Source organism: Dreissena polymorpha, chromosome 3 (genome assembly GCF_020536995.1).
Source record: "Dreissena polymorpha isolate Duluth1 chromosome 3, UMN_Dpol_1.0, whole genome shotgun sequence".
Classification (NCBI taxonomy): domain Eukaryota; kingdom Metazoa; phylum Mollusca; class Bivalvia; order Myida; family Dreissenidae; genus Dreissena; species Dreissena polymorpha.
The window spans coordinates 86304375-86317033 of NC_068357.1; the positions used below are offsets into that span (position 1 = coordinate 86304375).

The window sequence follows — 12659 nt, forward strand, 5'->3', positions numbered from 1 at the left end:
AATATATTGACAAAAAAATCGATACTTTCGTAAATACCTTATTTTGACCATGACCCCATAATGTATACAAGATAAATGTTGTTAAACAAAACGTGTCGCTTAAGAGGGACACAATGTAAAAACTACCCAATAATGTCACAATGAAATATGTATCGTAAATACAAATTAAATTGCCATTTTTATATCACAAAATTGATAAAAATGACTCATAAAAACAAATCGCGGTGTGATCTCCTGCAAACAACTATTTGCACGCACATATGTTTGAAAACTTATCTTGCAACCATAAGTTCTCGAGCAATTAAATGGTCGGACGATTTACCTTTAAACAAGTTCGTACACTGTGCGAGCTATCGAGCGACAACAACATATTTTATAGAACAACCCCAAGGCAAATAGTTCAGTAGGCAAGAGCGTGTGTTGTCAAGGCGCGTTATATAGCTCGGTGGTTTTTCCCTGATAGATGTGAGTCGTGAACATTCAACATGGTGGATGTAATTTCGCGTGTTGCTGGATTTTATGATTACCTATGCAGCGATATAGGTAAAAAAAGTTATACTTTTTGTGGCATATGTATGTTTCTGTCTCGCAATCTCTTACTGAAAATGAGTGCGTGTGAAGATGTGTAGAGTTATGGTAAGAAAAAAAAAATGCATGAGTATTGCTGATCAGAGTTTTAGATATATCATCGAAATGTTAATTTTATGTAAAGGTATTGCGAATTACATTCTTGCGCGACGTTTTAGGTATTAAACAGAGCTAAATACAAAAACAATATAGTATGGACAATATGTTAAATCAGACGTCAAACCAATGTTAGGAATAACCGATATTTTTAGTTGATAGCTGTTTTTATGGTAACAAAACGTGATATATATTTTACGATAAGGTATTCGGCTGGCGTTTAATTTATATTACAACGGAGAGTAAGCACGCGAGACGAACACTAATGGATCAAGCTATGAAAGGCTTTGTCAATGTTTAATACATGAAATTCATATTTAAAAAATATAACGTTGACAAGAATACTGTTATAATTATTATACTATTGTAATTTGCTTCGGACATACAAACGTTTTAATCATCGAAGTTGTGTCTATTTCTTTAAGTTATCTTCAATAATTTGCCATCAATATCATTACTTAATAATAGTATATGTAAGTTCTAAAATATAGTCGTACGTGCCGAGTAGTTAAGAAAGATGTTAAGCATGTGTGTGTGTCATTAAACGGTGACATGATAGTGATAAGTTGTCAGGCCATGATGATACGAGGGCGTAACCTAGCATGTTAATATGGGTACAGTTATGGGAACTTCGAAGTGCAGGATGAAGATGTGAGCTCACCTTTCAGGTTAAGGAACACAACTATGAGTTAACTAATGATTCATACTCATGCTTAAACACACGGTTAGCGTAAGTATCGATATTCATTGAAGGTGCTCTCCCATATTTGGAATTTACACTGTCCGTCTTAATCACAATCACCTGCGGATAGAATAGTTTCACATCAACCGACCGACAGAGGTGTACATTTGCTGAAATTAGCTTCATTCTAGGAAAACGTGGCCTAATGCATGTGCGTGAAGTGTCACCCAAGATTAGCATGTTCACTCCGCAGGGACGACACTTTCCACCTTAACATAGTGTTCGGTTGGAAGAGACTTTTCTAACCGAAAATGTTCTTATAGGGAAAATGTCGTCCCTGATTAGCCTGTGTGGAATTCACAGGCTAATCTGGGACGACAGTTTACTCACATGTTTTAAGCCCAGTTTTCCGAGTACGAGAACGGTTAGAAAATTAATGAGACCATCACATTCTGTCTTACTGCACCGAAAATACTGAAAGCACCCATCGGTCGTTGTCTTGATAACTCGAAATTAGGTTGCCCGGTTATTCTACTTACCGTGCTAATACATTGGATGTAAATAAAGCAGTAGTGAACGGGACTGTAAACGAAATTACATTATTGTGAAAAGAATACTTTGAGCGGAAAGTAATAAACCGGAAATAAACAGCGTATGCGTCATTTCTACAATTTAAACGAACAAAATAAAAATATGTTCCCTTTGATACAATGACTCCGAACTGTATGAAGTAAACAGGAAAATAAACACAATTTTGCGTTTCTTTGTTTCGGAGAGTCTGACTGTATTAAGTACAACGGAAAATAAACACTTTAGTGTATATCTTTTCAAAGGATACAATAAACTGTACATACACGTAGTAAATAGGAAAACTAATTTAAAAAAATTGTTTGCAACGAATGCACTTCACGCCATTTAGTAAGACAAACGGTAAATAATTTCTTCTTATATCGCCTATCAATCGCCCTTTAGGTTGAAGAACAACAACCAGGCGACTCTGTAACTCTTATTGTGACATGTGCATAGCTGTGATAGGGTCGACATACGAGCAGTAAGTTAATGCTATACCTAAATGGCCACCACACATTTCACCTTATCATAACTCATGTGCGTCTTAAAGAAACTTGTTCGCAGATGTTCGGGTTGTCTTGATGTCGAAATGTGCTTCAATAACCAATCATTTAACTAATGCAAAACGTAGTTCAATCCGAGCGAACATTAATAACTACAAGTGAAAAGCGAACTATGTTTTACAATGGTGTGCACAGATTTACTAGTCCCTATTGTATTGATGTTGTAGTAGTTGTTGTTTGTTTGTTTGTTGTTGTTTGTTTGTTTGTTTGTTTGTTTGTTTTTGTGTTTTTGTTTGTGTGTGTTTTTTTTTTGGGGGGGGGGAAGGGGGTAACCATGATGTTTAACGTTCGGTATGTAGCAAATAGTTAATAATAGTGTCTCCGCGCTCGATTTAGTGTCAGCCAGTTTGATTCATGTGACACCTTCACAGATATGCATTCTGACCCCGACTCTGTTGTCGGTTATGCCGGGCACTTGGCAGGAAGGAAATCGCTACTCCTCGATTTACCTAGACGATGGGTATGCAGACTTTCATGTCTGAACTTGTCGCATGTAAGGCTCGAACCTCATTCGTAGGAGAACGACCTAAACTCTAGGCCACGAATACTGTACATCTAGGCCACGAATACTATACATATAGGCCACGAATACTATACATCTAGGCCACGAATAATGTACATCTAGGTCACGAATACTATACATCTAGGCCATGAATACTATACATCTAGGCCACGAATACTATATATCTAGGGCACGAATACTATACCTCTAGGTCACGAATACTATACATCTAGGCCACGAATAATGAACATCTAGGTCACGAATACTATACATCTAGGCAACGAATACTATGCATCTTGGTCAAAAATACTTTACATCTAGGCCACGAATACTATACATCTAGGCCACAAATATTATACATCTAGGCCACAAATAGTATACATCTAGACCACAAATACTATACATCTAGGCCACAAATATTATACATCGTGGCCACGAATACTGTACATCTAGGCCACGAATACTGTACATATAGGCCACGAATACTATACATCTAGGCCACGAATAATGTACATACAGGTCACGAATACTATACATATAGGCCACGAATACTATACATATAGGGCACGAATACATTACATCTAGGTCACGAATATTATATATCTAGGCCACGAATACTGTACATCTAGGCCACAAATACTAAACATCTAGGGCACAAATACTTTACATCTAGACCACGAATACTAAATACATCTAGGCCACGAATACTATACATCTAGGCCACAAATACTATACATCTAGGCCACGAATACTATACATCTAGGCAACGAATACTATACATCTAGAGAACGAATACTATACATCTAGGCCACGAATACTATACATCTAGGCAACGAATACTATACATCTAGGCCACGGATACTATGCATCTAGGCCACGAATACTATACATCTGGGCAACGAATACTATACATCTAGGCCACGAATACTATACATCTAGGCCACGAATACTACACATCTAGGCAACGAATACTATACATCTAGGCCACGAATACTATATATCTAGGCAACGAATACTATGCATCTAGGCCACGAATACTATATATCTAGGGCACGAATACTATACATCTAGGCCACGAAAACTATACATCTAGGGAACAAATACTATATTTGATATCATGAGAATCGCTATGGGAACACTGGGCTTAATGCATATGCGTAAAATCTCATTCCAGATTAGCCTTTATAAAACGCACAGGCTTATCCAGGACGACACTTTCCGCGTAAACTGAATATACGTGTTGAACAGGCTGTACGGGCTTGGATGACACTTAACGCACATGCAATAATCATAGTTTTCCCAAAACGCGGAACATTTGATTTAATGTAAACGTGATCGCATATAAACATATTGTTTAAGTGGGAAATGTCACTTTAAATGTGTAGCTCCCACATCTGTCACATGTTCTACAAATGACGCCAGAAAGTGTTGCCATTATTATTTTTTATTGATGTTTTCAGGGTGTAATAACAGCACGATGGTTAAATGATTTGTGGTAAAATACATCCGCATGTGTTAAAAACCATATTCTATGACACAGCTGCCGAACACGTGTGGCAAAATGATTCATATAACAGAATTCTAATTCTATACTCTGATTTGCCAATTGTCGATTCAGGTATCAATATGTTTGTATCTAGCGAGTCACGAATTTGTGAGCACTTCAGTCTCATAGGTCCTGGTGTTCAGATAAAACATCCTGTTGATGACGAAGATAGGATTTCAGTGTAACAAACTGCGGTCAAAATAATGTTTAGCCACCAATAATACGAGTCTACTTTATCACATGGGACGGTTACTAGAAATACTTAAATACATGTATATTGTACGCAGTTTTTTATCAAATACTAGTACGTGTCTATCTTATCGCATGGGTAAGTAAATACTAATAGAAATACATGTGTACATCTTATGTATAGTGTACGCAGTTTTTTTTATATACATTGTATAGTAGTTCTAAATAACAATTCAGCAAGCAATTGGCTTAGGAAAGCAAGTATTTGGATCAGCCCTTTTGGTTTGTAAGCGAAATCTATTTTCCATCAATGAGCTGATTTATTTAGAGAAGCTCGTCTACTTATATAGAAACATAAAGTTCTCAACTTAACGAAAGCCATTTTAGTGCAAACTTTAAAGAAGCGATTTCATTATAAGAACAGAACAGACAGTTTATTAAGACTTATACAAATGTACATCGTCTAAATACACAAAATATAATACAACATATTGTCACGTGTCTATATATTACAACGTATGAGTTATAACAATATACAAAATGTAATATAACAATTTGAGACAAAGTATATTTAACTGCATGCTTTAAACTACTGTCAGTATTGAATGAAGGTTTATTACTGTACTTGTACGATTTTGAGAATAACTCATCCGCTTCACTGCGAATTGTGGCTGTGAATTTATCTATAATGGAGTTAATTGACAATTGGCTCGAACTATCAATACTTATAACAATATCATTAAAAATAGGAAGTTTCGAAATAATTCTTGAGCGAAATTCATCTCTACGCGAACTGTCCCATTTATATTTGACATCGGTGAATGTCTCGTAACTAGGTAGACAATTATTACCAAACAATGAAAAGTGCAACGGAGCATGATCACTCCACTTGTTAAATTCGCCAACAGTAAATTGTGATATCAACGGAAAGTTGCATTCATTGGTCAATAAGTAGTCAATGACAGATGAACCGTTACTTGAAAAGAATGTTTGTTAACTACTATCACCTATTCTTCCATTGACAAAACGTAAAGTAAATTTAGTTTATGTAAATTTACATAAATCGAGCAATTTAATCCCATGATTATTGTGTATTGTATCAATAGAGGCCCTAACTGAGGAGTGGTCTGGTATATAGTCAAAATCGTCAAGTACAGTATTAATTGAGTCATATACAATAAAATCACATTTATTACTGGTTCTACTATTCAGATCTCCTGTAACAAAGACACTGCCAAGTTCAGAATAATATGAAACATCATTTTCTAAAATATCAAAAAGATCCACGTTAATGGTATAATAAACTGGAGAATCTTCTCCCCATACATAGCTTCCACATATATACATATCATTAGCAGTATTAAAAAAATCATGTTTAAGTTTTAACCAAATAATAGTGTCGTGATGGTTACGAACGATTTCGATGCCATCTTTCAGATGGTCTTTAAAATAAATAACAATTCCACCGATGCATCGCCGTGCATTCCTGTGTTGAAATTTTCTAAAAAAGTTAAAGGATTGATAGCCATTGATTGTAATGTTACTAGAAGCTTTGGTCCATGATTCAAATAAGAAACATATATCAGAAGAACATAAAATATTTAAAAACTCAGTACTAGATTTTTTACATTCACTCAGCCCATGTACATTCCATGATAGTATGGATATCTCACTGCCTTCGTGCCCCTACGCTCGCACCGCGTTTCCATCGATGTAAAGCGTATCGAATACCAGGTACGCACGCTTACCCTGTCGCCTTGCCTCCTTCATCTTAGGCACTTATATACGCCGTTTTTCGATTACGTCCTGTGGAAATTGTTCGAACACACGGTGCACAGTCCCATCTAACTCTTTCCAGCACTTTCGAACGCTCTCTCTGTCCTTGAAATATGTAAATTTCGCCACTATATTTCTGACCTTGCCAGAAATTGGTGAACCCGGTGAACGGTGCACTGTCGGACCGTATTTGGTACAAAAACGAATATGGTACATTTGTACCATATTCGGCCGAATATGGTACAAATGTACCGTACTCGGACCGAAGATGGTACAATTTTCGACCGAATATGGTACAAACATTGTACCATATTCGGTTGGAATAAGTTTTTCTATGCTCGCCAAAACGTATTTGGTACATACCAAAAAAACTCATAAAAATGAAAATGGCCTACGTATATGGTACATAAATTATGTATTTCTTAATAAATGAAATAGTCTGCCGATGTGTAAACTTTTTTTCAAACTCAAATACATTGTATTAACCTAATATTGGAAGTGACAAAAGTATCATCATCATCATCATCATCATCGTCGTCGTCGTCGTCGTCGTCGTCGTAACTAGCAGTAACAGAAACAGCTAACCTAACCACACTTTACATGGATTTTGCTGGTTGTGTAACTGTTTCGCCGGCTAGCTCAGTCGGTTGCGCGTCAGATTGGCACGCAGGCGGCCTGGGTTCGATTCCCGGGCGGGCCAGATACTTTCGTGGAGATCATTAATAGCAATTTTTAAAACTTTTTTTTTCGAAAGTGTATTTTCACCAAAATCCGATTTAAGAGATTTTGAGCTCTTTTAAATGAATATATCTCTCCAAAAATAAGGATGTTTGACTGGCTGCTTTAGACAGGTGTGACTGTATTCCTAAACATTACTTTGTAAAGTTGATTTGTCGTTCCGACGTCATATTGCTGAGAAGCCGACAAAGCTTTGAAGTTTCCGATTTTTTCTTTGATAACGTGCCGCTTTAAAAAGGCGGGAATTTTGCACACGAGTCTTACTCAGAAGTCAGTAACCATATTTGACTTGGCGGTCGGCAAGAAAAGTTGTGATTTTCGACTAGAAAGAATTGAAATCCAAACTTTCTTCAAACTTCAAAAGAATTCTTGACAGTAAGTACTGTACATAATTTTAATGTTCAGTTGTCTTAATATGCATTGATGTTTTAACATGCATTGATTTTTATGTTTTATGCCCCCCCCCCCCCCCCCCTCAGAGTGCATTTGCAGTTGTCCGTCCGTCTATCCAATTGTCCGTGGCATTCCTTCCGGGTGCGTAACTCCTAAACTGCTAAAATATTTAAGCTACAGTCATTTTTTCGAAAGTGTATTTTCCACCAAAATCAGATCGAGCTCCTGTAATCTGTAGATTTGAACATTTTAAATTTTATGGAGTTTATAGGTCTTTGACCTTCGAACCCTGCCTAGTCGTGACTTCTGGTGAGCGACCTAGGCCCCCAGGGCCCCTTCTTTATATCCCTTCCATCCACGTAGCATTGGTTTCTACAGACCGTTTGTCCGTTGACCGCCATAAGTTTGCCCGCTATTTTTCCCCTGAATTTGAATTCGGTTGGATTTCAATGAAACTTTACATGAAGTACTTGCTACTTTCATTGCGCATATTGCCCGGAAGTTCGGATTGTAAATTTTAGCGGAGCTATCAGACGAGTGATTTTAGCTCAGCTCATGTCGTGAGACATTCGTTTTCGACACGCGGTGTTCAATACAAGCTCTATTAACTAATGAAGTATAAATGTATAATAACTTATTATATTATTTCAGATGAAGGAAGCAATTAGGAGAAAAAGGAAGCAATTAGGGTGCTTGCCCAGGTCGAAGTACGACATTATTGTCAGATGTTTAAACGGATCGTTCGATGTCCCTGTGAAGAAACGGACACCTGAAGAGAATAATTGTTTGGCCATGATTAGAAAACGTAAGGACTTCGAGCTTGGTGACCGGGGTTCTTTATTGTGTGGCGGAAAGCAAGTCCTTGTGAAAGAAGATCTTCCTAGATTTGTTGAGAAGATGTTCATGGAAAACAAAGGATGTGGAGCAAGGGTTATTTACAACAAACTGAAAGTAAATTACACGGGGTTCTCGGAACAAGCTATCCTTGAAATACTGTACAATAGCAAGTATTACCATGAGAAGTATCCGAGATTTACAAACAAGCCAAAGCCAAAGACAATTACAGAAGAGGAACCAGGCAAAAGATGGCAGATTGACATAATTAACATGAAAAATCAAAGTGTTAGCTACAAGGGGTCCACATACAGTTATATTCTACAAGTCGTGGACGTTTATTCTAGGTACGTTATGCCAAAACCCCTGAAAACGAAGAGTTCGCGTGAAGTTGCAAAGGCATTAGAGGACGTGTTGATGGTTAACCTTGCCCCTGACATCATCCAATGTGACAACGGACTGGAATTTAAAGGCCCTAGTATGAAACTTTTGTTGAACAAGTACAACATCAAAATGATCAATAGTAGGCCGTATCATCCTCAATCACAGGGCAAGTGTGAAAGGTCAAACAGTGTTATAAAGGCCAAGATTCTATTTGCAACAAAAAGTAAACGTGGATTTAACTGGGTCGAAGGGCTTCAAGATTTAGCCTATGCCATAAACACAAGTTTCAAACGAGTTCTTGGGGGTCTCACGCCCTTTGAAGCCTACTACGGAAGAAGTCATGTTTTTACCAAAGAACGTCATAGTTCTCGTGAAATAAAGAAAACCATACGGCGAGCAAATAAAAAGGCTTACAGGTCGCTGTTGAAAAACGCAACTTCCCCAAGCAAGTACAAAGTAGGAGAGACAGTATTAATTCGCTATCCCTTTCGAAAATCCAGGGTGCCAACCAAAAGATATGTTATCGAAGGCAAGGTAGAAAAAGTAAAACGAAATGGTGTTTATATCGTGTCATTTCAAGTACCGAACAAACCCGAACTTGGATTCGTAAGCAAATCGGTTGGGGTCGAAAACATGACTAGCCTAACTGTTGCGTTAGAGAAACAACGAAAAATTAAAAAACATTCATTAAAACAGAACCGCTCAGAGAAACAAAATCACAGAACTAAGTACTATCATGTTTTAACACACCATGAAAATCTGCAGTTGTTGGATGGGGTGAATATTGCCATGGACCCAAATCCGGATGGAAATTGTCAATTTGCTGCTATATCGCATCAACTTGGTAAAATTGGTATATACAAAGACGTAGATGCTTTACGTAAGGAAGCAGTCCATCACATTGTAGAAAACAGATATTTCTATGAAACTTTTGTCTATGATGAAACATTTGATGAATACGTTAAGAATATGTCTAAGAATGGGACATACGGCGACAACCTCACGCTCATTGCACTTATGAGAGAATATAATTTGCAGTGCCTGGTAGTTTCTACCCGAGGACTAGAACACTCATCAATTGTGTCAGCAGATGGAAAGTTCGATGGTGATGTTGGAACAATTGCATTGGGGTATTTCCCAGAAGGATTTGGCATGCATTACGTTAGTATCCGTATCAATCAACGCGTGTACAAGGACATAATATCACGCTTAGAACAGTCGTATGACAACGGTGACTCTGGCGACAGCGCTGCGTCTGGCGACAAACGCTGCGTCAGGCGACAACGCTGCGTCTGGCGACAACGGTGACTCTGGCGACAACGGTGACTCCGGCGACACCGCTGCGTCTGGCGACAACACTGCATCTGGCGACAACGCTGCGTCTGGCGACAACGGTGACTCTTGCGACAACGGTGACTCCGGCGACAACGGTGACTCCAGCGACAACGGTGACTCCGGCGACAACGGTGACTCCGGCGACAACGCTGCGTCTGGCGACAACGGTGACTCCGGCGACAACGCTGCGTCTGGCGACAACACTGCATCTGGCGACAACGCTGCGTCTGGCGACAACGGTGACTCTTGCGACAACGGTGACTCCGGCGACAACGGTGACTCCAGCGACAACGGTGACTCCGGCGACAACGGTGACTCCGGCGACAACGCTGCGTCTGGCGACAACGGTGACTCCGGCGACAACGGTGACTCTGGCGACAACGGTGACGTCTCTGTGTGTTCAGCCCTGAAAGAGCTTCAAGATATGATAAACAATAGGAGGGCACAGAAGCGAACGACTTTTCCATTTCTGATGTTACCACTTCACATTCAAGTTGAAATTTTTAAGTTCTGCATACAATCAAACCCGTCAATCCAGTTTGTGTTGGCGAAGGTCGGCAAACCCTTTAGAGATTTAATAAGGTCAATGAGTTTGCAAACACCTAGAATTTACATTCGGCCGGATATTGGACTAGATACTAGTAACAGAAATCCTGTTAGCGTTCGTTTCCTATTAACAAGAGCGGGCAGAAACAGCGGTCTTATTTCGGCAATAAAAGAAATCATCAAGGGGCCAAAATGGGCAAACGCATGGCTGCGTTTGCGTGTTAGTGGAATCGGTTGGTATGATATCATAGATGTCATGTACAGACATTACAGGTGAAATATACATGTATATCGGTGTTTGGAAACCTGTTATGTTATTTTTGTGATTGATGATTATGTTCTTCTACCGGAAATTTGTTGTCATTTGCTCATTTACTGGTAACTTTTTACGAAGCACATTTGGGATATTTTGGCTGCTACTAAAATGAATGTATATATGTATATTATGTCTTGTCAAAATGCTACAGTTGGATTAAAATTTAAATGCTGTTCTATGTTCTTCAATACTGTATTACTTTGAAAAATCCTGTCAGTATACCAATAAATGAAAAAAGTACAAGTTTGTTGAATCTCTTGAATGAAACAAATTATAAAATACAAAATGTAAAATGAATATGTGATGATGATGATGACAAAACATTTGTGATGATGATGATGGTAAAAAAATTGTGATGATGATGGTGGTGGTGATGATGATGACAGTGGTTATGATGATTGGGGTTTGATGATTGTGGTGATGATGATGATGATGATGATAATGATGATGATGATGATGATAACAAACGTTTTGGGATGATGATGACAGCGATGTTTATCGGACGATGATGATGGTTATAATGATGATGATAAGTTTTTAGATGATGATGACGGCGATGTTTATCGGCCGACGATGATGATAATGATGATGATGATGATAACAAAATATTTGTGATGATGATGATGGCGATGTTTATTGGCCGATGATGATGATGATATTCTCATCGTCGTCATCATCATCACAACATCCTCATTATCGACCGAAAACATCGCTGTCATTATCATCACAAAAAAAACTTTTGTGATCACCATTACGATCATGATAATGGATATGATGATGTTGGTTTTGATGGTGATGATGATGGTGGTGTTGGTAAAGATAACAACGATGATGATCATTGGGGTGTTGATAATTGATGTGATGATGATGATGATGATGATGATGATGATGATGATGATGATGATGATGATGATGATGATGAGATAACGATGATGATGATGATGATGATGATGATGAGATAACGATGATGATGATGATGATGATTACGATGATGAGTGTGTATCATATTCGGAACGAATGTGTTACATTTTTCATCCGAATATGGTACAAGTTTGTACCATATTCGGTCAGGCATTTTACCCCAAAACTGCAGATACGTATATGGTACAATTAGACAGTTGTACCATATTCGGCCGAATATGGTACAAACTTGTACCATATTCGTTTTTGTACCAAATACGGTCCGACAGTGCACCCTTTCGAACTTTATGGAGTCCGCAACGTCACGAGCTATCTTACAGGCGTCATGGAGGTGCTGGCGAAGCCTCTTCTCTGTTGTTTCCGGTGGCTCACTTTCATTCGAATTGTCCTCCGATACCCCCGTGAATATTAGATTATTGCGCATTGACTGCGACTGGAGGTATGTTACGTTGTCACGCAGGGTATCCCTCTGTTTCTCCAGCTCCTGTACCCGCTCCGACAGCTGCGCCGCGTGGATGTCCGCCCCGTCCACCTTGTCCTCAATACGTGTAACGCGCTCATCTACCTTCCTTACTCGATCTTCTAGGGCAACCCAAAGTTTATTCAGATCTTTCTCCATGTTACACATTTTCTTCTCGATAGAGTCTATGCCGCCCATTTTCTTTTCTACAGATTCAAGG

General features: G+C 38.6%; 1 protein-coding gene across 1 annotated transcript in view; it reads left to right on the forward strand.

Annotated features, from left to right (window-relative positions):
• Window positions 1–354: 354 nt before the first annotated feature.
• The window catches only part of LOC127875110 (elongation of very long chain fatty acids protein 7-like), a 31359-nt gene continuing 19054 nt past the window's right edge, over window positions 355–12659 (forward strand). The window contains exon 1 of the mRNA XM_052419935.1: window positions 355–543. Coding sequence (XP_052275895.1) covers window positions 486–543 — 58 coding nt within the window. The 5' untranslated portion in view covers window positions 355–485. The remainder of the gene's footprint in view (window positions 544–12659) is intronic.